This window comes from Cuculus canorus, chromosome 7 (assembly GCF_017976375.1).
Source record: "Cuculus canorus isolate bCucCan1 chromosome 7, bCucCan1.pri, whole genome shotgun sequence".
NCBI lineage: Eukaryota > Metazoa > Chordata > Aves > Cuculiformes > Cuculidae > Cuculus > Cuculus canorus.
The window spans coordinates 11,508,202-11,532,246 of record NC_071407.1 but is presented as its reverse complement, the minus strand read 5'-3'; the positions used below and the strand labels follow the sequence as shown (position 1 = coordinate 11,532,246).

The 24,045-nt window shown below is 39.6% G+C and overlaps 1 protein-coding gene across 5 annotated transcripts in view; it reads right to left on the bottom strand.

Annotated features, from left to right (window-relative positions):
• Window positions 1–24,045, bottom strand: part of SORCS1 (sortilin related VPS10 domain containing receptor 1) — a 371,394-nt gene that overhangs the window by 62,770 nt on the left and 284,579 nt on the right. For all 5 annotated transcript variants that reach the window (XM_054071880.1, XM_054071875.1, XM_054071876.1 and 2 more), the window contains 4 exons: window positions 20,311–20,375; window positions 10,789–10,907; window positions 7,809–7,898; window positions 2,459–2,638 (listed from right to left, as the gene is read on the bottom strand). In XM_054071880.1, the coding sequence (XP_053927855.1) occupies window positions 2,459–2,638; window positions 7,809–7,898; window positions 10,789–10,907; window positions 20,311–20,375 (454 nt within the window). The remainder of the gene's footprint in view (window positions 1–2,458; window positions 2,639–7,808; window positions 7,899–10,788; window positions 10,908–20,310; window positions 20,376–24,045) is intronic.

Genomic DNA, 24,045 nt, shown 5'->3' with positions numbered 1-24,045 from the left:
AGAGAAAAGCTCTCTATCAGCTCCTACACAGGCATTGTAGACAATTCTCACCTCAACTGCATCGTGTGCAGATACAAATGCTTTCTACAGTTTTAGAAAGTTCATATAAGACATCCAAACACACAACTCAAAACACATTATTCTCTCCCACGACCAACTTCACACATCAAACATATACTTGCCATCCAAGATGTATACTGCTAAAAAAAATTAAGTCCCAGGGTACAGGCATATATACCATAGCTATAGACACATCTCTCCTCACACTCTGTTATCACTTCAGTTGTGGATTGTCTAGCTGTGGACCAGTCCAACTAGAGGGTCAAGCAGAGCCATACCACATCGCTGGAGACATGCAAGAACTAGAAAGGGCAGCACTCACACCCAATAGCCAACGACTCTTGCCCTTCCCTTGCTCTAGGAGATGGTCTCCAGGACAGCCCTTTTGTGACTGCAGTCCCACTGAATGCTGAGTCCAGTGTGCTGCTCATGAATTGGCACTGAAAGATGGTGGAGAGAAGAGCTATTCTCATACCCTGCTCTAGCCAACATCCAGAAGGGAGAATAGTGTCCGTCCAGGAGTGATCTCCTTATCCTCTACAATATCCCACATCAGAAGAGCCCACACACTGAAGTAACAACCTCTGAGTGAAAGGCTCCTCATGACTCGGAGGAGAAAAGAAGGGAGGCACCATGAAAGAACTTCTATTTTTCTCTTCGTGCCCAATGCAATTCCCTGTTGAGCAGCATGGAGCAGATTTATCCTTGATGTAGAACTAGTTTAGGAATCTACACATACAAACAAATTCACTGCAATGCAACCAGAACTTAATTCTAACACCTGACAAATACGCATACAGACGTGCACATTAAATAGGTCTTTCTCAGGCATCTCCTCAAATAATCTTGCTTTTCTATATATACTGCTGTCACCAGAGAAGGACTCATTTTGCAATCTCTCCATTTACTTTTAATTTATGCATGCACTTTTTTTCTTCTCGTCTTCATCTCCATTTACCCCTTGAGCATTCATCATTTTCAGCAACCCTACTGGGAGAATCATGCTGGATGGCTCTCTGTTCCCTTCCAGCTAGAACATCAAATTGAAAGGAAGGTTTCTGCCAGGTTCAGTGTCAGCCAATATTCTTTCTATCTAGATAATCAGCAGATATGACATTACAAGTCTGATTCCATCAATTTCAATCCAAGTTACTGTGTGGTGTCAGACTGATAAAACAAAACAAAGGCTTTTCTTTCCCCCTGGGATGTAGGACACCTTTACATAATGCAGTGAAACTGCTTCTTGAGCTGATGGTAATAAGAGGCAACAGTTTTTCCACAGGGCTGCCAGTGCTGCAGAGATTAATAGTAAAAATCTCCAAATGGCTGAAACACCAGTGCCCATTCTCCTACAGTTCATCTGTGTTTATGTACAACACTTGGGCTCTCCGGACAATTCAAGGTGGTTTCCAAGTAAAGGGCAGGTGAAGGCAAACTACATTGCAGAGCTAATATTCAGACAGAGATGGGGAAATAGGGGAAGCATCTTCATTTTTAAAGGAACTCAGATTTAGTTCATGGCCTTTATACTACATGGTCAGAAAATCCTCTGGAGGAGACCGGAAAATAAAAGCTGACCCTGAAACAGCAGCTAAGGACTGAATTTCAACTTATTTCAGTGCTGTCTCCAGAAGTAAAACAGGCAGTAGAGCAAGAGAAGTACAAGGACACAATAAAAATCCTACTCTTAGGGTCAGTTGTGTAGGAGACAAAGCAAAATGGCCTTTTTACAGGTGAGCCTAGGCAGAACATATTTGTGAGAAAAAGGCTAAGGGGTAAATTGGCATCAAAATGAGGCAAAAGAGTTTCATTGCTCATGGGATAGCCCAAGAGAGGATATCTAAAATTACTTCCCAGAATAGTCCAAGCTGAGGAAGGTGACAATGACAGCTGAAAACTGCCGTGGCTCCTTACTTCTAAAATAAGAGATTAAGCTACCAGAAATGCAACAAAAATTGGAGAATGATGCTATTCACAGTGTTGGGAGGTTTCAGAGTCATAGGCTGGACTAATGTTTATCAGCAGGATTTTGAGAAACTTAAAGAGCTCCTCTCAGGGACTGAATAAACTATTTCACTAGATCTTCCGATACATATCTTCCTATACGTGGAAGAGCCACGAGCTGTTCCTCACCTGAGAACCTACAGGAGAGTACAGCAGTGAATCTGTTCATAATGTTAAGATGGGTCTAAATTCAACACCTGTGTAAAACCTCGCCTTGAAACTCAGTTGATTGCACTGAGGCCCTTAAGTAAAAGGAAGATAAAACTATGTGTTTAGTAATTTTTTGGCTCTGCTGTTCACATACATATTACAAGACTGATGCACAAGAAGGAGATGGTACTCATACCATGTGACCTCCTGGGATAGAAATGAGATGTTTGGAGTCATGACATACCTCATAGAGGTCAATCATCACGTTCCCCTCCAGCCCTTGACTACTTTTGACATCTTCCAAGGCCAGGGTGAAGTAAACCCCTCGGGTGTCGGAGATATACAGATTGTACGTGTCATTCTGGTTCCACTCTTGAACAGCTGCAAACACCTGATTCTCATCTGTGCTGATAACATGCATGTCCTGAGGAAAGAAAAGAGAGGAAGGTTTCTAGAGGGAGATCTGCTCTGTCATTTCCAAGGGCATCAAAGTAATTGTGGAGGAGCAAGGGATCTATTTAGGGTGCAGTTTAAACCGAAACTTCAGACAATGCTCCTGTAAGCAGACAATTCCATCCAGGAATATTTCACACCAGCTCTCTTCTGACAATTTTCAAAGTGGTAATTAACTGATGAGGTGTTAATTGAACATTTACATTGGCAGTACACTGTTATACAACAGCACTTTTCCCCTCCTACCAACACTTTCATTCTAATGAGTACTTTGTTTAGGAAGGAGAGGGGGTTGCTTATTTGGGTTTGGGTTTTTTTGGGGCACCTGAGTGGTTCCACTTGCGATTGTGGAATCACAGATATTAAAAATGCAGGTTTTTTTTAAAAAAGAAGAAAAAAACAGCATCTGAAAGCTGTGCTTCTTGCCTAGCATTCAGAAACCAAGTATGCCTGGCAACTGATACAAGGAGGATCTAATAGGTTAACATCTGCAGCCTGTTATTTACTGCTGTTATTTATCATTTCTAATGACAGCGTCAACTAGTGGCCCTGGACCACTGTGCTAAATACACCCTCCCCCCCCCACAAGAAATATAACAGAAAGACAAACCTAATCCTCACTAGATGCAAAAAGCAGATTGTAGCTAGATCACTAGTGTCATAAGTAAGGTTTTGCTTTACTCTGTTTGTCCTATGGGTTACAGCCGGCAGGAAGCAATGAAAAGTTTGCATAACTAAAAACAAACAAACAAACAAAACAAAACAAACCAGCCAGAAACTATTAAACCTGATTCACTCTTTCAATGCCTGGAGTAATCATTACTCATTGGAAAAAGCCATCGAGAGAGATTATTATAATGAAATTCACAGGTTCTATCTATCCAGCACAGGCACCTTAAGTTCTTTGGTGCCATAAAAATCTCTGGAGGTAGGAAAAGAAATGCAGATTTCTCAGCACCAGGTGATTCTCAGAAGATTCAGCTGTTCTGTCTGTTTTGGGCACATATCCTGAAGTTATTCTCCTTCAATGGATCTCAGCCAGGGCTTTGTATATGCAAAACTGGGAACTTTATCAGAAAATACAATCTTTGGAAGCTGATGCTAGTTCTTCTTCTGTTAGTAATAGTCTTTAAGAACTCACTTTCTCCTGGTTTGTTAGAGGGACAATACTTCCAGAGAGAGCCTTGCAATGAAAAATAATATAATTAAGAAATCTAATCTATAAATTTGAAACTGAATGCACCATGAAGTTAAGATTCAGAACAGTTGTTTGTTCATCCAGATCCAGATCGGAATATGGAATGGATGAATATTCACTGGATTTGCTTGCTTTTTGTGTTGGAGAAAAATACATCACAGAAAATGGGCTGGTTTTGTGAAAAAACAGATTGGCTTAAAGCTCTAAGGCAATAGGAAAGACAATATAAGTCTCACTGCCTTCTACTAATTGTGGTTGTGAGAGGAGATCCTCTCTTAGCTCCACTTGTGCTAGTAGAAGTTACTGTCGTAGGTGTTTGTCAGAGGCTCCTTATTTCAGACTCACCCTAGTCAATCTGCTGGTAGATCTACATGAGAAGGTGTTCCCAATGTGCCTCAGGCGCCTCAGGTGCTGGCGAGCACACCTCTAATCTCAAGTGTCAATGTTTCTATATGTACGTATACACATGGACAGATCTCTCTCTCTTTAAACACATATAGAGATTATAAGCAAAACATGTTTTGTCTGGTGAATGTACAGTTTCATTAACAATATTTTGATCAACAGCTTTTTAATAACTATGGGAGAGAGGTTAAAAGATATATTTATCAACATCAGGGAAAACTAAAGGCAATTTCATGAATGCTTAAGAAGCAAGTAAGTTAATTTATTCACTAGATGCTTCCTGAGTTTTGAACAGATCATGCTGTAAGATGCAAGTCTAAAGAAGATCCTAGTAAGGCTGAAGGAATTAAAGCCTGGAGAAGTAGAGACTGAGACAGAATTGGAATAATACACATTGTACAGAAAGTGAAAAAGGATAGCATTCCAATTGTCTGCCTTTTGGGATCAATTAACTTTTATTCTTAATATGTTCTTGTCCAATAGATACAGTAGCAATGCAAAGCTTTGCTAGAAAGAGATCAGTATACGGGCATCAAAGAAATCTTTGACCAACACCAAAAATTTTTTGGTTTCCACACTGGGAAAACTAAAATTAATTAGCATTTCATATTCATGTCTATTTTATTTTTCATAAAAAAGGGCTTAAAAAAGGTAGGGGCTCCTTTTCAGCTAGGTGGAATAATACAATATTACATTCATCTTGACATTGAGCAAGAGCTTCACTGCATTTTCCATTGCTATCCCAGATGTTCATTTCAGCTCCCTACAGCAGTGGAAGAGGACAGGAAAGTGAAGCAAGGCACCTTTCTCACACAATCAGCGTCATCTTCAGGGGCTTCCCATGCATCTGCCCGCTGAAAGTCTGAGCTTTCGTCTCACAGTTCCAGCACATAGTGGAAGTGCATTAATATGCAGTTCTACTATCTGTCTCTTGCCTTTCCAAAGAAAAAAGTATGTTGCTGTGCATGGGTTTGATCAAGTGTCTACTCAAATGAGTAACAGCCAAAGCTTTCTGAAATACTAAACACGCTTCAATTGCCCTTTTGCACTTGATCAGGGAACTTTTCTTCCTGGTAAGTTAAATAGCAGTTAAATAGCCTGTTTTATCTTGTCAATTCGTGGGACTGTCAGTTCTTTTTAAGGTCTATATTTAAGGATTATTTTGTGGTTATTGCTTCTTCCATCAGGAAGTGCATCCTGAGGTTGAAAAGAAGGTGATGAATTTAAAACAGAGGTACCACACGCACCCATCCCATCAGTATTCAGCCCAGCACCAGTTACAGACAGGTCTTTTTAAAAGAGAAATTGCTTAGCTTGCTTCAGCATTCACAGATGTCTGCCCAGTGCATTGCTCTAAAATGGAGTGAATATACCCTGTGTATACATTTAAGGTGATTATAAAAATTGACATCACAGAGTCAGTGACAGAGACCACACTGTGGTGCTGTCATACAGAATAGGCAGTAGCAGCCCACAGAGCAATGTTACTGCAGAAACTAACAGGTCTCAATAAAGACCATCTACAGAGCTAACAAAACCTGTACGCACATATGAAGGCATCTTGTATGGGAGAGTTTCTAATTCATTTAGGCTTTTAATCAAACTGGCTACCAGGATGTCAATGCCAACAACAAAAATACTTCAGTTTTTATTTGCTGTAGGCCATTCCTGCCTGAGCAGCAGTATCATCTGCCAAAGTTGTTTGCCATCACATCCCTCCAGTTTAGAAAAAGTGACAGGCAGAGACAAAAAGCTTGATATTTCCATCTTCAATTCCAGAAGTCGCTTTGTACTCTTTACCATATTTGGCTCCTCTTTCTTAGCTGAAGGAGATAAAAGAGAATTTAGGCATAAAAGAAACTGTTTGTTTCAATTCCTTGAATAGTATAAAGCTTTGTGCATTTTTAATAAAAGTAGCTACCCCGCTTTGATAGCTGCTTCCTCGACAGCCACTATAGCTCCTTCCACGCCAAACGTAGCTCTTCAGTCTTTGAAGATATTCGGAGATTGTGACAAAGTATCTTATCTCCTTAAATACTTGCCTTTTTCTTTGGGTCAAATAACTTGAATGCATTGCTCCAATTCCTATTCTCTGACAACACTCTGCAATTTAGTTGTAGTGCATTTCCTCTGGCTTTCCAGAGATCTCTTTGAGAAGGTGGACAGTTGGAAAAACAAGTGCGGGCTAAAGGAGGCAACCAGTTCAAAGCAAGCAGTCTCTCTACAGACTCTCTACAGAGGGTCTGAATCAGCTGTAAATGATGATTTTGATTTAGGTATTACAATAATCACACTGAAAATGCAGCTCCTTTGCTAAGGACTACTTCAGGCAACACCTGCTTAAATCTGATCTGACTTCACAGAGTAATTCCTTCCTGGGAAGTTTCAAACTAACCTATATTTAAATGGGACTGAAGATCTTGTGGCCAACCACGGGACTCGTGTGTCAGAGTTAAGCATATATCACGGTTGCCGGTAGCACTCTCATTGTCCTGTAAGATGGGTTTTCAGTTGGTGTAAATAGGAGAAAAGGGTATAATGGCAGAGTAGGTATGGTATGGCACTGAAGGCCTGGGTCTAAGCTGCAGTCTGTTTACATGAGGGTAACGCAGGCAATCCAGTATAAACAGGGCAGTTGGGTTCAGGAATCAAACACAGACAGTTGAGATATCAGCCAAATTATCCCTTTTAATATTTATTTCCACCTACAAAATCTAGTGCACTTTCAACTTCTAGGAACAGGTTGATCTTTTAGGGTTTTGTGTTTGTTTGTTTGTTTTTTTCTTTTTGACAAACCTTGCTTTATTTCTAGGAATTCATTTGTCTCCAGATGTTAGACCTCACATAGAATCCACTAGATCATTTGCTACCTTTGAGCCTACGTTTCATTTAAACCAGACTAGAACAAGAATGAAAGGGCCTCAAAAAAAAAAAAAATCAAACCCCAAACCCCTGTCTTTGTTAAGAAGTGATTAGAAGCCCAGCTGCAAAATGCTGATTTCTTCAAAATGGACCTAACATTTTCTACAGGACTTCTAAAAACTGAGCTCCAGAAGGCAGCAATAGCCTTTCAAGCTCCAGTACTAATTCACCATTGTTCTTAATTAGGGAAGATACAGAGCAGACACACAAAGACATCTCTTTGCTTGGTTCCCATTAAAATATGTTAATGAGGCAAAGTACAAAAAGCAACCCGCACACGATAAGGTCAGGAGAAGGGAATTTGAACAACCAAAAAAGGGGGAAAAAAAAAGAAAATATAGCCCCTTCCAAAACTTAATTAACTAACCGTAAAGAAATGGTAATTGACATGAGCTGTGGTATTTGTCTACATTTCATGCTAATGTCCTTGACTAGTCAAAGTGCTGACTTCGTTTACTTTGTTTTGTCCTTTCTTGCTTGCAAATGTTCTGGTAAAGAAGAATGATGCTTTCACTCATTGCACGCCATCGTGCAGTTACTTGCATTGGATTGAAGAATTCCTGTACTGTCAAAATATCTGTAGGTTCATATGGACGTTCCAGCAACAGCAACCTACCTTGGGCAAGGAGTACTTTGGTAGCTTCATCGGGGTAAATGCATTCCTCCTATATGAAACGTAATAATGTGGTCTTCCTCCTGACGTCAACTATGAGAGAAGCAGGAAAGCTATCATCAGGATTTTTCTATTTATAAGGGAAAATATCAAGCAAAAGCTGTCAAATGAAATACCACATTGTTGGTGGCAATGGCTTAAAGCCGCAGCACTATTACAATTGATGAATAAACATTGATCCAACTGACAGTGGCTGAAAAAGAAAGCAAAAGGAATCCCATTTTCTGCAAAGAGAGTCAAAGCCAGAATTTCAGGTGAAAATCTGGAGAAAATGGAGTCCTGGCTTCACTTGGGCCATTATGTCACCTGCTGACACCACAGCTCTCCTCTGTCTTAACACAAAACAGTCTGTTCTTTGCTATTTGCAGAGGTGCCATGTAACCTATTGGTTAAACCAGCATACTGGTACACATGACACTTGATCTCTATTTTCGTCTCCAACTATGGTTCCTGTGTGGCCCTTGTACAAACCATCATATGTATCTGTTAGGAGATCAGCTAAGCATTCACAGCTCCTGAAGGCAGGAGAAGTTCAGTCGATTTGGTATTTCTGTAAATAAGGCCATCTATTTAAGTGATAAATACTGATGGCAAGACCTTGAAAATGCTAAGTTAGAGCAACGTAAGGTTTCATTTCTTACCACCTGTTAAGGGGGAGAAAAAAATAGAAAGAAAAAAAAAGCTGTCAATGTTATCTGGCTTCCAGTGTGCTGAAGAATAATCAATGTTTGTAAAGTACTTTGAAATCCTTGGATGAAATATGCTGAAGAACAAATACTGCAAGAGATTCTCCATGCAGAACTTTGCTTTTATTGCCTTGTATCTGGGTTTATCAAGAGTTTTCTTTCATAGTAAGGGTTTTAAAATGCACTGCAATCGTTTGAAATGTAAGACACAGAGGCTAGTTTCATAACAGATAAAGTAAAATAAGAACTATTTCTTATTCTAAAGCTCTTCAAAATTTTTTTCTAAGTGAATCGGGCAGAAGTCAGGGGAAGAAAGGTCAAAAGCAATGTTTATGAAGGAGTGTGAGTTTGTAAATAAAACATGGTAAAGTGGGAGAAATAATTCCACATTCCCTTGCCTTTGTATTTTGAGCCTACTAATTCTCATTCCAAATGCCTTGGTTGCAGAAAAGCTAGATGGAGATCAAGGAAGATAGGGAAAGCTAGGGGAGGGTGCTCAGGGCGTTCATCTATTCTTCCAAGCCTTTACTGTCTGGTGTGGGGCTATTTACCCTCTGAAGAACAGGGCCTGGGATAAGGCAGAGAATAGTATCAGCCCAGCCCGTTATTTAGTTATTCCTTGCCAGGCAGATATATGTAACCACTTGAAGAACTCCATTTGAAATTGCCAATCAACAGTGAATTATTTCACTGACTAACTACTTTGAACACAGCAGAGGTTGTTTCCAGGGATTACAATATTATTATTTCATACTTGTAAGTGTCAATTATTAATGATGGACAAGTACTATCTCATTGACCTGTTATATTTATTTCTGTTTAAGAATCCTAAGAGTTTAAGGATTAAAACGGAAGCTTCCCAAATCCAAATATTACATGATGCCTTCTCAAACTGCATTACAAACATGAATATATAAAGTTGTGCAAAATCCCATTGGACATTAAGAGGAACATCATAAAAAGCTGCCTCTCCTCACATGCTCCTCCTTACACCACGCAGCTAGCACAGAGGTGGAACAAAGACGAAATTTGATAGCACTGGGTATACAATGGCTTACAGAAAGGGAAATGCAACAAAATGCAAGGGCTACTCAGACAGGTAAACAATATCCCCAGACTGACTTCAGACAAAGCAAAGGGATGGCTTCTCTTCAGTGTGTAATAAGATCAGGTCAGAACGGAGAAGACTAAGAGTCTTGAAGAGCACAAAATTAAGTCATCAGTGATGAAGCAATGAATCAATGAATATATGAAGAGAAATTCCCCAGCTCCTGTGTCAGGGGATCCACAAACACACAGTCATTGTGAAATGAGAGAGCATGGCTGAACAATGATACCTGCCCATGACTTCCTTACCATATAAACATTTCAGTTATGCCTCAGACACACCAGGGACAAAAGCTATTCTGGAACGAATGTTCCAGATTTACTTGTGGATGACTTAGACTGGTGTTTATGACTGACTTCATTAGCTGAAAGTAATTAGCCAGTAACTCACCCAATTTTAAATATCAGTCCTCTCTCTTCCCTCCACTCCAACCATTCAGAATATAACCTGTCTGGAACACCAGTTTAGTCCTAATGATTTCCAGTTGCACGTTCCCTGCAATTCCGTTGTACTTTTTGTCCTCTTCAGGTGCTATTAAATGGACACTAGCAGCAGCCTAATGAAACCCACAGCAGTTCAGATCTATTCACCAGTTCTCAACTAGAACACAGCTTGACTAAGTACATTTTATCTTTAGCTTTTCACTACAATCACAACTGAAATATAACAATAAAGCCTGATTACTCCTTCTTTTGTTCTTCCCCTGGTCACCACCTTCCTCCTTTATTTCTGTCTCATGCTCGAAAAAGCTTTTGTCTACTCCCTTGTAATAGCAAATGAATGACACCTCACTTCAAGCTGGGGGGTTAGAACAATAATCCTAGAGTGCTGATGGGATTGAAGGGAGTGGCACAGAGCACTCCAGTACACATGGTGGATGATCTGCACAGGAACCCTATGAACCTGCAGTGGGCCATAAGGAGATACTAGATATGACAGGTAAAACAAACACTATTAGCATTGTAATAAACTGCTACGATACACTCAGTACCTTCATTACTTGGATCTAGTCTTGTCTGATTGGTTAGGAACTAAAAGACATGCATACACATGCAAAGGAATCAAAGATAAAATAATATAATATAGATATAAAATAATAGAATAAATAAGACAAGGGGGTATTCTGCACCTGAACAAAGACGTAATCATCCTGGACAATCAGGGAGTTATGGTCAATATAGCCTGGAAAGGGTTTGCTGCGAGCTGCTTCACTGCAGTTCTGCATCTTGCAGGTGATGTATTGGGCATCTGAAAGAAAAAGAACAAAATCAAAACATTTAGATCCCAAGCACAGTCTCTTCCTACTGTCACAAACCTATTTGCTAAGGCAGCATTTCTACTTCCAAGCCCCACATGACACGAAGCAACACCATCCATCCAACACACAACATTTCTTTCCCTTACACCCCTCATAAATCCACCCTTGATTCCTTTCTTCCTTTAAATTCCTCCCTTTTTCACCTCCCTCAGCCTCCTATTACTTCTGTTATTCCACCCTACATCAGAAATAACAACTATCTATCGCTCTTTTATATCAAGACAGAGTCCAGCATAGGTGATCTGATTACTCCATGCCACTCTTGTGGTTTCATGCTGGAAGTAGACCAGAGGCAGCATTTGAAAGTGGCACAGCACCATGCTTGTGACTCAAGTCTAACAGAAACCTAGTCAAGGGTGTATCATTCAGCATTGTTATGTGCCCTGCTGAGGTTACTTAGATGCTCCCCAGGCTTAAACTTAACTCCGTGATGGAGCAACAGAACTGTGAAGGCAACAAACAGCCCAAGTCCTTCAATTCCCAAAGGAACTGTGGGTCTGAAGAGCTGTGTCTGTGCTGCAGGACAGATACTCTTTATGCTGAGCTTCTGCAGTTTCCCCGTCATCCTCATGGTGTGTGATTTGCTGCAGAGTGTGATAGCTTCTCCACAGTCACACACTGACTTTCTTGAGAACATGGAAAAGGTCCAGCGCATACACAGGGACACTTTCAGAAGACACCCACCCCATAGTGAGGACCCCTTCCACACTGCACCTCTGTATTTGTTACAGCACTTACAGTCTGAAGAGTAATTCAGATCACCTTGGAAAGCAATTTATACCATCTCCTGTTAAGGGGCTTTACCTCCTTCTCTGTTGACAGTGTAGGCAGATGCACTCTGGCAGACCTGGGCAAACATTCTACAATTTCTTAGAGGCCTTAGCAGTTTCAGTCAGTCATATGTTTCAAAGTATATGATCTACATGCAGCTCCAAAGCCATCTCATTCACTGTCAGTGTATGCAATGTCCTAATCTCCTATCTTGAAGCACGGCAGGGTGCTCATTTCATAATTCACCACCTGAAGAAAAACAATTTGACTTTCTTCATCGTGGTAACTTAACCTAGAGTACAGAACAAGAGACTCAGTACTCAATTTGGGCTCTTTCAGATAAGTTAAGAAATTACACTTTGTTTAATAATAAAGCTATTTACAGTAAAAAGCATTTTGGCATTCTAGCATTAGCACCTACATGACAGAAACACTACATGACATTTAATGCTAGAACTACTTCTAATCTTTTTCATTGTTGGAGGAGCACAGTCCCTTTTTTTGATATCATTACGACCTTCTGACCAAAGAAGTAGCACTTTACACTGAAATAGAAATGGTTGAATTTTTACAATGTCACATTCAATCCTGCTTTTAATTGAAATCTGTCATTTAACATATCTTTCCTTGCTCCTATGGGCTATTGTCTACTGCTTGAAACAGGCATGCAGGATTACAAACCTTCAGGAACGTTTGATCAGGGCCGATTTTACCTCAGCATTTGCAGAGTTCTTGGAATATATATAGTGCAATATATAATATATATTTTTAGTCACTGCAGCTTATAACATTTTACGCTTTTGCAGCTCACTGCAAAACATTAACACAGCCTGGACAGCATGATCATAATGCATTTACCTTCACAGGGACATGATTTTTTCCACGTTAGCCACGAGAGGGCAGGGAACAACATAAATCCCAGCCTGCTTGTCCCAGTGAGCTCAGGAAAATACCTTTTCAGAGTTATTCAGCCCTCTGTCTCTCTGCTCCCAGGAACCAGGGGGACACGGGGGCAGAGACTCTTCCACCACCCAACAGTACTTTGTGGTACAGCATGTTTCCTCCTTGGCATAAGCCCATGGTGATGGGCTTGCATCTCTTCACCTGCAACGCAACCAATTCCCATTCCTCCTGTTTAATTCAATGCATTGCATCATGAAGGATAATCCCCCCCTGATTCGTAGAACTACAGAATAGTTTGGGTTGGAAGGGACCCTTAAAGATCATCTAGTCTGACTCCCACGCAGTAAGCAGGAACTTCTTCAACTAAACCAGATTGCTCAGAGCTCCCTGCAACTGGATCTTGAATGTTTCCAGGGATGGGGCATCTACCACCTCCCTTGGCAACCTGTTCCAGTGTCTCAACACCCCCATACTAAAAACTTTCTTCTTAATACGTAGTCTGAATCCACCCTCTTTTAAACTATTACCCCTTGCCCTATTGCAACAGACTCTGCTAAAAAGTTTGTCCTCATCTTTCAAATAAGGTCATTTTAAGTATTGAAAGGCCCAAATAAGGTCACCCTGGAGTCTTCTCTTCTCCAGGCTGAACAACTCTCTCAGCCCTTCTTTATAGGAGAGGTGCTCCAGCCCTCTGATCATTTTTGTGACCCTCCTCTGGACCTGCTCGAACAGGTCCATGTCTTTCCTGTACTGAGGACTCAGAGCTGGACAAAGTCCTTCAGGTGGGGTCTCTCATTCTGTTTCAAGAAGGTTCCTAAGTGAAATGCCTGGCAATCCTGAACTTAAACAAAGCAGCACCAGTTGAAATATCTGGCTGCACCGCCCCCTGAGCTGTTGGCAAGGCTGGGTGGCTTTTCACACATGTGATTGAATCACCCAGAATACAGCAATATAGGATCAGACCTCTGTTTCCCATTTTATTTTCTTTTCTTCCCCCCCTCCCCCCCAATACCATTGTTTACTGTTACTTCCACAGGTACACTGGTCATCTGGGAGACAATAAGAGGAGAATGCAGTGCTATCTTACTTCCCATGCAAATAGTTAATCTATCCCAAAAGCACAGGGAGGTAACAGGATGGGTGCTTTTGGGACCAGCCAGCAAAGATGATTAAGAAATCTCCTCCGCAAGATATTACAGAGCAGGACAGGTTGACATCCATCAGTGGTGAGTGAACGTTTTTTCAATCCTGTTTTAATGGAGGAATGGGGACTATGTTTATTTCTGCTGTGATCACAGGAGTCTGTGCAGTAGTGATTGTACCACTGATGAAGATTTACTAAGGCAATTCTTGTGAACTTTTACAGTGCAGTTCTCCATGGCTTCAACTCTAAAATGCCAGTAATAGCTACTAAAGGGCAGAGCAATGAAATTGCTTAAGCTAATCTCCCGAAGAGTCAAACCCTGAGATGTGAACACCAAGAAAAGCTCCCTTTGCTATGGGAGATGGAAAGAAGAAAAAGGAGGTTGCTTGCAGTGCCTGAATCCCTCTTTTTTTCCTAAGGGAAGTTTTGCTGTGCTCACATTAACTCAAAGATTTTGTTTTGGCGCTTGATTCTCATGGACATTTTATGTGATTTCATTGGCAGAACTTTGTAATTTAGCATTAATTAATGTCAATTAATGTATTCAGTTGCTAAGCTCTGGAATTAATTTCATTAGTTTTCCCACACAGATGTTTTCCCTGTCATAGGTAATTAGGATTTTATGCTTTTCATTTCCAGAACTCTCACCTCCAACAACAGCTGCTGTTTTTAATATACAACAACAAAGTCATGCTGTGCCTGGAGAGAAGAACATAGCAACTCCCAGCTTTTTACACTCCTGGGTACTTTGATTTTGACAGGTTTAGACACCTAGAATAGGATTCTTCTTGGGGAATGGCAGCTATTTCTAAAGAGGAAGCAAGAAAAGTCACAGAACATAAGAATGGAGGAGACATCCTGTACGAGACACCTCTGACAAAATTAATCTATTTCAGTGGTGAAAGAGAACTGCAAATGTTAACACACAGTAAAAGTTAAGAGCCGGGGGGGACTCTATGCCATGAAATATTTTAGTCTTTTCTGTTTAGTTTGAGCTCCATGCTAATAATATTGTCAAGAGAAATGCATCCCAGCCTGGCCCAGAGCCATTTCTTGGCTCAGTTGGTGGAGATGTAAAGTCGTTGGTGGTTACTGGGGGTTGGTGAACCTCTGCAAAACTACATAGGAAAGTTTCAAATCCATTCCTAAAGCAGATTGGGACTTTCTGCAGGATACTTTGTTGCCAAGTGCTACTTTAGACAACACATCAAACCCCAATAGCCCCTGCTTTCTAATCTAAGCTTGCACGTGCCTCTTTCAAAAACCTTATTTGACCACAAGCAGAATCAGGGAAAATATTCACTGCAGTCACTGCAGATGTATTCTTTTTATTTTTCTTGCCTTTAATGCATTGAGGAATGTGTCCTTCTCTCTACAAATAAATCCACTAAGGACATATCAGGAGTTTATGCAAAGAGCATCCACATAATCTATAACTTGCTTGTCTTCCAGATTTACAATGGAGTATCCCAGTTCATTACTGAGCAGCTGAGACATTAGGGGTAGTTTCTGTTTTTGAAGCATGACTGGCATCCTGTAACTAATGAAACACAAGAACACGGTAGTAACACACCTTGCGTAAAGACCCAGGCCTGTAACCCCTCTCCAACTGTGACTAATAACAGAAGCCTAGAAAAGGTTATAAGATTTGTGTCTTGGTACTCCAGGTACACCTTCCGCATCCCTAGCCATGGCAATGACTTTCACAATATAATTAAGCGTCCTCCCATACTTTAATCTTTCTAATCCTTTTTTTGAGAAGCACACAAAACGGCTGTTCTTTATCCATTTCCATCTGGTACGAATGTTGATTTGTGAAATGTTTATGACATGGGAACATATTCACAACTCTCCAGAACTCAGCAACTGCAAAGAAATTAACCAATAATGAAGATGAGTGAAATCAAGTTATCCCATTTACTATTACAACTACTCAAAAATCTGTTTTCATTCTACTCCTACTCTTTCTTCACTGCATGTCAGACTTAGGAATCTTTCTTTACATTGGGAAATATATCCTCTGCCATCTCTGGTATAAAGATACAATTAGACAAACTAACAGATGTCATTCTCCTGGACAAACACTAATCATGATCAGGAAAAAAATACTAATCATGATCAGGACAATATCACTTCACAGATATAGGACAATATGGGAATTAATTCACCATGCTATGTCAGCAAAGAATTGTCAGGCTAGGCTGCCTACTTGTTCTTTCCACAACCGTGGTTATTTTATTATTCCTGGCAATGTTCTGTGAAAACAGAAATTAAGGTCCTAACACAACTTTGGGGTTCACACCTGATCGGCCAGATGCTCAATCCCTGCTGATCAGCAATCAGAGCATGCCTGCTGACCCCAGGTAATGCTTTGGTCTTACCTGCAATCACAGTAGAACCTAAATTACCTATCAACAAGAAAAACTGCTGTGTAAATCAGGTCAGCAAAAAAAAAGCAAAGGAAACAAAAGTACTTTTTAAATATCAGGAGCGCTCTAGATTTTTGGCAGCACATAAGAAAATACCTTAGCTTCTTTCATGCACACTTTAAAAAAAAAATCACATAAATTAAGAATTTTACCCCAAATCAACTGGCATCAATCTACATAAGTGAATGAATAACTCAGAAATCTAATAGTTGGGGTTTTTTGACTTGCATCTATAGAAACGGTCACTTAGTCTTCCTCTGAGTCAGCTTTGCCATTCTCTGGAAGAGCAGTTGGTTCCCAGTTAGTCTCCCAAATGCCTTGTAGCAATCCATCTTTCTAGTTCTCACTAACAGTCTGCATCCTTCACTAGGCATCACCTGAATAAAAATTACTTACCACACCAATTAGCTTGAATCAGGCCTTACTCTCCCTCTCTAGCTCCAATCAGATAAGCCCCTTAATTAAGGATCTTTCGAGACTTGAATATTCTTTGCAAACCTAAAACCCACATGTCATTAAGTTTATACAACTTCTGAAAGCATTTCAAGCTGCATTTGAGCAAACCTAGATGTACCTTTCACCAGTCACTCTGTGGGCTGACTATACAGTGGTGAATGCAACAAAGAGAAGCTTATCGTGTGGTTAAGAACTGTAGGGGATTAATTGTCTTACTGGATTGTTGACATAAAACCAGGAAAATAAATAAAAAAAAAATCACAATTCCTACTGACTTTGCCAGCTCACCTTTGATCCTGTTCCAAAATCAAAGTAGAACACCAGGGACACCCAAGAGTACAAATGGAAATGTGAGATAAGGTTTATATGAACTTCTTCCAACCAGAAAAATCAGTTTTACCACTGTGCTCTCAATCCCAGCTTGACTCAGATTGGGCCTAAAGCCTTTAAAAAATAAACCCATCACACTTGACAGGATGAAAAGTTGCTTAGTGCTTGCCAAAATTTATACAACAGGATTAAAACCACGAATGTCAATGATTAGCTCTGCAAATCTGTCTCCATCAATACAACTAAATTGCACAGTGCGTATAATCAGTCTGTTTATTACTACCTGTACCCTAGTTTGATGAGACACAGTGTGTTCAAGAGTCCAGATTTTTCTGGATCGTGAGGAAAAGAAAAGCAGGCAGAATGTGTGCTCAGGTACAACACTGCTAGCCAGACCAACAGGAGGTATAAATCAAAATGCCACTGAAGTTATACTGATTTATGCCTGTTAAGAGACTCCTATTTTAGTCTTTGTAAAACTTTTGCATTATATATATAAACACAATAAATAAAATGCACAGACAGACCATAATCAGGGAGCAGGGAGAGAGTTATTGGTGTTCTAATAAGGAAAACCCAATAATAAGAGTTGTTGCTGATAGATGTTCTCACAGGACTCTGCCGTGGAAACGGGCTAACACTGTACTTTGCTGACATTTCTACTTCTTCTCCCCTAGAGCTGCAGTTGTACTACTCAGCTTCTGTTGGAAAAGATACTAGCACAAGAATGAGGTGTTTTTTCTTATTTGTACTTAGTTCAGCAGGTTTTTGCTTAGCCCTTATATTTCTGCTTCAAGATCTTTTATTTTATTCTACAGATCGTGTAGTTGTTTCCACACCACTCACCTTTCTTTTCTTCTCTCTTCCTGCCTTGTTTTGGCAAGCCTACCTTCTTATTGAATTTTTACACTTGGTTAACTCTCAAAAGAGATATTCCAAACAAGTTATAAATAAATAAATACAAGAACATTACAAAACAGCCACCAAAAAATGCTAAGAAAAAGTATTCGCAAATTACTTTAATCTTGAAAGAAAGGTGTCTTTCTCACGTCAGCACATTTCACCCCATCACCCCACCGGCAGTGATACAAATACTTCATTCCAGAGAAGAAAGATACGTTTATCCATTGGAGGGTCATGACTACTTTGTCCAGAAACAGGAGACTGATTTAGTACTGAGAAGAAAGCTCTAGAAAAGATCTGAATATACGAAGTTGGTCATGGAGTAACGAACCATTTGCACACTAGTAGCCTGTCTCAGTCTCAAAATCCTGTGACCTGCAGTGTTACCAAAAGTCTTCTGGCCAAAAAATGCTGTGACACATTCCAATGTTAGTGCTTCCAGCTACTCACTTTAGTCCTCTGCCAGAGATCAATGCTTCCTCAAACAACGGGCAAAACAGAACATACACTAACAGAAAATCCAATACATTTTGGCAGTGAGCTGGGTGCCTCCTGAATCACGAGTGGAGATTTCATCCCTATTGTTTGCAAAAGAGGTCACCACTGGCAGGTTTGTCATCACCATTATATTTACATTAGTAGTTCTGTTGCTGCCTAAATAGAAAAACTTAAGTTGTGCTGCCTCATAACTAACTCAATATAAACACATAGAATCAGTTGGTAGAGCTCAGCTGATGAACAATAATTTGTTATTCCACAATTCTTTACTAATATGCCTGACTCTTCAGTAAGGCCAGTTTCATCTACCTGTCTTTAGGTTTCCACCTCAGGAGCTGTAATAAAGCTTACTAATTTGTTAAGCACTCAAGAAGTCCTCTGTAGAAATTTGCTACAGCTGTGCAAAAATGTTATTATAGGCTAAGAATTCAAACCGGACCATCGAAGTCATTTGGAGCATGGCACTTTCTCTGATAAACACCCATCAAAACCATCACCAGAACGTCGCTCCTTAAACATCAATAGCAATGCTCCACCTTAAGGACTTTGAATTCTTAATAGTTTATAACAGTAATATTTCGTGCTGAAATAAACGTTGTCCTTTTAGAATATTTCATCCATATTTAGCATGTCCCAAGAAATAGAAAGGCTCATGCTCCCAGCCTTGTGGCCATCTTCAGGTAAGTGAAATCGATAGAAGAAATAATAATCAGAGATCACAAATGATAAGAAATAGAAATAATACATTCTTTCACTTTTACTAATCTTGCATGTCTTGAAATGGAAAGGCCTTTAAAACTTTATGGTATCTATCACAAGTGTTTCTTTTCAAAATTCATCTTCCAAAAAATTCTCTTTCATGCTAAATTTCAGTGAGTTAAAAACCCAACTACTTAACAGTTACTTTTTCAGACAGTTTTTAAGATTCTGATGACAAAACACACATTTTAAGTAACACCACTGTGTTCAGGGGTACAACTCAAGGGAGATTTTTCTCCATCTCTAAAGGAAATTGACTGCATCATTAATAATTACATATTGCAAAGCTGCAATATGGAAAACATTTGTAATTGGAACATATATTGGAAACAATATAGAATTACAACGATGAGATCTATGGCAGCCAGGTGGTCGTATTGCCTGCCTGAAGCATCCAGCCTTGTGGAAAAGAAATCCGTGGAGGATGATCTACAAAGGAAGTGGAGCTCAAAGATAAAACTTGAGGAAGCCTGGGCAGGTGGAGAAAAGGCCAGTGGGTGGCTTAGGGTGCCTGAGAGAATTTACAGCCAATTAGGAGAATATTTTGGAGTTGCAGGCTTCTGGAAAGGAGAAAAGCACCTCACGAAGCAAAGCAGTGAGGGAGAGGAGCTGATGAAAGTGAAGGACAATGACAGGAAAAGCAATAACAGTGAAGAATATACTTCGTCTGGTCATTAAAACGATTCCAATGTTAAAGAAATGAAATATTTTCAAAGGTAGTACCTTAGGCAGAGTATCCCTGGTCTGTTAAAATTGTAAAGCTATGAACGATGTGATATTAGGTACTGCGTCAAACAGCAGCAGCTAGACTCTCTGACCCAGGAGCTTCTCTCCAATGCCATGTTCTTACGAACAAAAGTCATGTAGGAATAAAAAGCACTGTATAAACTAACTCCAATTACTAGTTACCATCTATTCTTCCTTACCATGATCTCAGCTCCTTTCACAGACTGTTAATCTCAACATTTTCCCTAGTTGAAATGACTTCTCTTTTGACAGACTTGCCCCGAAACAGTCAGACTCTCATATTAAATAATTGAATTGCTAAAGAGAAGTCAGATTTCCATCATGATGTTGTGTGGTTACAAGAATATGAGGGCAGTTCAGAATACCACAATATTTGGAAGCTGAGGTACTTACGACCATCCACTGTCTTTGCCTCTAGGTGCACGAGATCAGGCTCTCTGCCGGACCCCATCATAGACCTGTAAAAGACAGATTGATGTAAAGGTGTTAAAAACAACAGATAATCATGGATATTTGAGATATTAATTCCACAGGAGATCTTAATTAGCTGGACATAAATTCATATTATGAATATGAATTCATAATATGAATATGAATTCACAGTTAAGAGCTGATAACCTTAAAAACATTGTGTAATTTTCCCTAAAATAAACTTGAAATTTTGAAACAAATTTGACCATTTTATCAAATCAATGCTATTGTACTTACAAGTTCTCTATTTCTGACCCCTTTACTTGATTTCTTTCCACCTGGAGATTTGTTTCTGTTCTGTTTCTTGTTCAAAATGTTCTTGACGTTTTGATGTACCTCCTAGCTTGGTCAGAAGGATGCATTTCAGTTCTTGGTGGGATATAGAAGATTTTTTGATGGGATAATAGTGTTTGCCAGCATACTAATTATAGCTGTTCCTTTATATTGGACATTTTATGCACATTTGCTTAATTGACACTCTTAATGATCAACATTTCCTCATTAATTAAGAAATTTTAAAACTCCATTTCATCCTGAGACATTTTATCACTTCTGATGTAATGAAAACAATGTTCCATTAATAAAAGAAATGTCATATTGACTCAGAAAATGACTGTTCACTCTGAATTAACATGCAACAACATAAAGACACTGAGAAGTGCAAATCAGGTGTTTATGGACTCAAGCTTGGCTTCCATTGTTGAGCTTCCTTTGAGCTGGCACTGCTGGCTTCAACAACTCCCTGGGATGGTCAAAATGGTCAGCAGTTTGATGGACAGTCTGAATTACAGCAGTACTGACTGCAGCTATGAGCCAATCCCATTGTACAGCAGCCTCAGCAGAATCTTTGATAATCAGTCTTGTTTCTGGTCTTGATCCTATCATCCAAGTCAGAATCCTAGATTAAGGCTAAGGGTTAAACAACCAGTTTCTTTTTAGCTGCCTGACCTCTAAGTTAATGGATGCATGAAGGAAGAGAAACATTCATTTCCAGTGATAGACAAATTAGATGCTGTTCTGTTCAAAGCCTCATTATTTTTCAGGAAATCAAAAGTAAGGTTCAAACAGTGATTTAGACCTTAATTCAGTTCCCACTGACTGCAATCAGAGGCAGCTCCAGCCCTTAATCACCATGTGCATTCACTAATAACCATTATAAAAATGTTAACAATAACAAGACTACTCGTGTCCTGATTAATCCTTAGCTTTGCTTGACAAAATCTGTAACAATTCCCTGGCTAGATTTTTTGTCCTCCTTTGCTAGGGAATGGAAGTTTCAGAAAAGACTCAGAGTCAGCATTGATTTCACCTCTCCTCCATTTTTAATAACTTCTGTAGCAAAGTCTTTTTCTCTTAAACATTCAGCTTCCATTTAAAAAACCCTCTGCTTCCTGATAACTGACACCAAGGGAGTGGGAAGGGAGTACCTTCCTAGGGCATTTTTCCTTTGCTTGCCATCGTCAGCAGATTTAGGGCCACAATGCTGGACTTGCAAGTTACAATTCAGTTCAAGATAGATAAATGCCGATGATGAACAGCTCTAAAAAAACTCCAGAAGGACTGAGTCTGTAATTTGGCATATCTCCTTTCTGTTCTTGTTTATTCGAGCAGGCTTTAAGCACACCTGGAACTGGGCTATTGCAGAAGACAAAATACAGTTCTGTCAGTGCATTCCTCCTTCTGACCTCACACAGCCATGTCAAGTCTTCAAAGAAACAAGGATTATATTCCATAGATTTGGACACTTTGTCTCTTAGAGACACATAACAATGGTATTCATCCAGCAAAGAACTTGTTGCCCTAGTTAAAGCCTGAGTTTACAGTCTGCTTCTTTGTGAATTTCCTCCTCACGGTGCTATTTTGACCCAACGAAACACCTCTATCGCATCTTCTCAGGCAAAGACAGCTAATTCAGAATGAGGCGTCTAACTGATGGATGGGAAGAGATTGTCACTGTTGTTTTTACCTGTAATATGACTCATAATTTATATCAAACTTTTAAATGTCTTAAGAGCAGTGTATAAATATCTGGACCCACCAAGCCCTGAAAGTTAGGCGGCTACAGATACAGTGACCTGCACGTTACTTAGTCTCACACTGCAACAGCCAGTATTGGGATTGCAGAAACTTTAGCTCAAGGTAGAATTAAGTCATCCATTGTCTCAAGGATGTACAGAACAAGGGTGGCTGAAACATGACTGGTGATAAACATGATTCATCTACTCAAGGGCTTCCTTTCTGTTGATATCTCCTAACCCCTGCAAATTAGAAAAAGTGATGACAAATAAAGATGAAAATTAAGGCTCAGAGAATCGAAGGGAGTTCCCAAAGTCAAACAGGACATCTGTGTTACAGGAAAGGACCATATCCAGGCCTTCCGATGTGCTAGATCTTTATTCCTACCTTGGAAAATACACATTCCATTGCTTTGATATACAATAGGCTTAATTTACTTGTGACAGCACAAGGTCACAGTCAGGCCCATAATATTAAATGATAACATGAACAATCAGTTGCAAAGGACAGGAAAAATACAAATACGTGTTTGCTCAAATCAGTATTAGCCATACACATCTGACATCCAGAAACATACCACTCTCATATAGATTCTGCTGAAAGTTTACTGACCAGATTTTTTTCATGTCACATTTTTTTGTATTATGCTGTCTTTTTCTATACCAGCCCTGTGATATTTCTCTACACGTTCCTTCATACCACTTGAAAAGCCTTATAAGGTAATATTCATCTTACCCAGTTATACACTATAGATACTTAACTCTGAGCTAATCAGACTCAACTCTCTTTGCAGGCAGTGAGGAGAAACGGGCAGTTTTGTACTGTGGTTCACCTGAATGGTCTTAGATATGATGTAATGAGAAGACAAACTTTATCCTAGAAAGGCCTGTTTCACTCCACTGAATGTAAGATGTCCAGACACCTACACTACAGGCATCCACATGTGATCACATAAAGGTCCCAAAGCAGAGAACATAACAGACTTGAAATATGTTTATAATCTACATTTCAAAACACGAATTACAGACAAACTATAGATGTAAGTAAAAGGGAAAGAGAATATCCTGTAGTACTTTCTTTCTGAGAGAACAATGTTTTATATAGTTTACCTTGGCTTTATTAACTACATGTCATGTAAAAAGCCTAGGAGGCATTCCAAAATGCAATATTGACCCCAATGAGCATATACAGTAGATGAATACCATGCTCTTGTTTGCAATGCACCTGAGAACACACATTCTTTAGGAAGACAAGACAAACAGTTATTAAAGCATCTACTGGAAGCAAGGTGTTAGGAGCCGTGGAATATACATCAGAAATCTTAAATTTTCATTGTGTCAAGCAGATCTATCACAACATTACTGAGCACCCAGATACACCATCAGTGGGTTTTCTTAGCTTTTTCATGTGGCTGAAGGGAAAAATAATCCTCCTTAGAAGCTGAGGCAGACAATATCATTCTTCAAGCCTGAGTACTACAATGTAACAGTGTTAAGAATATGAAACAAAACAAACAAACTCAATTGATTACAAAGAAATTCCAGCCTCGACTGATGATGGAATTTGAAGATTCTTACCAAAACCAGCATGATCAATAAATATAAGCTTTACACATGGAGGAAGGAAACTACATGCTGGATT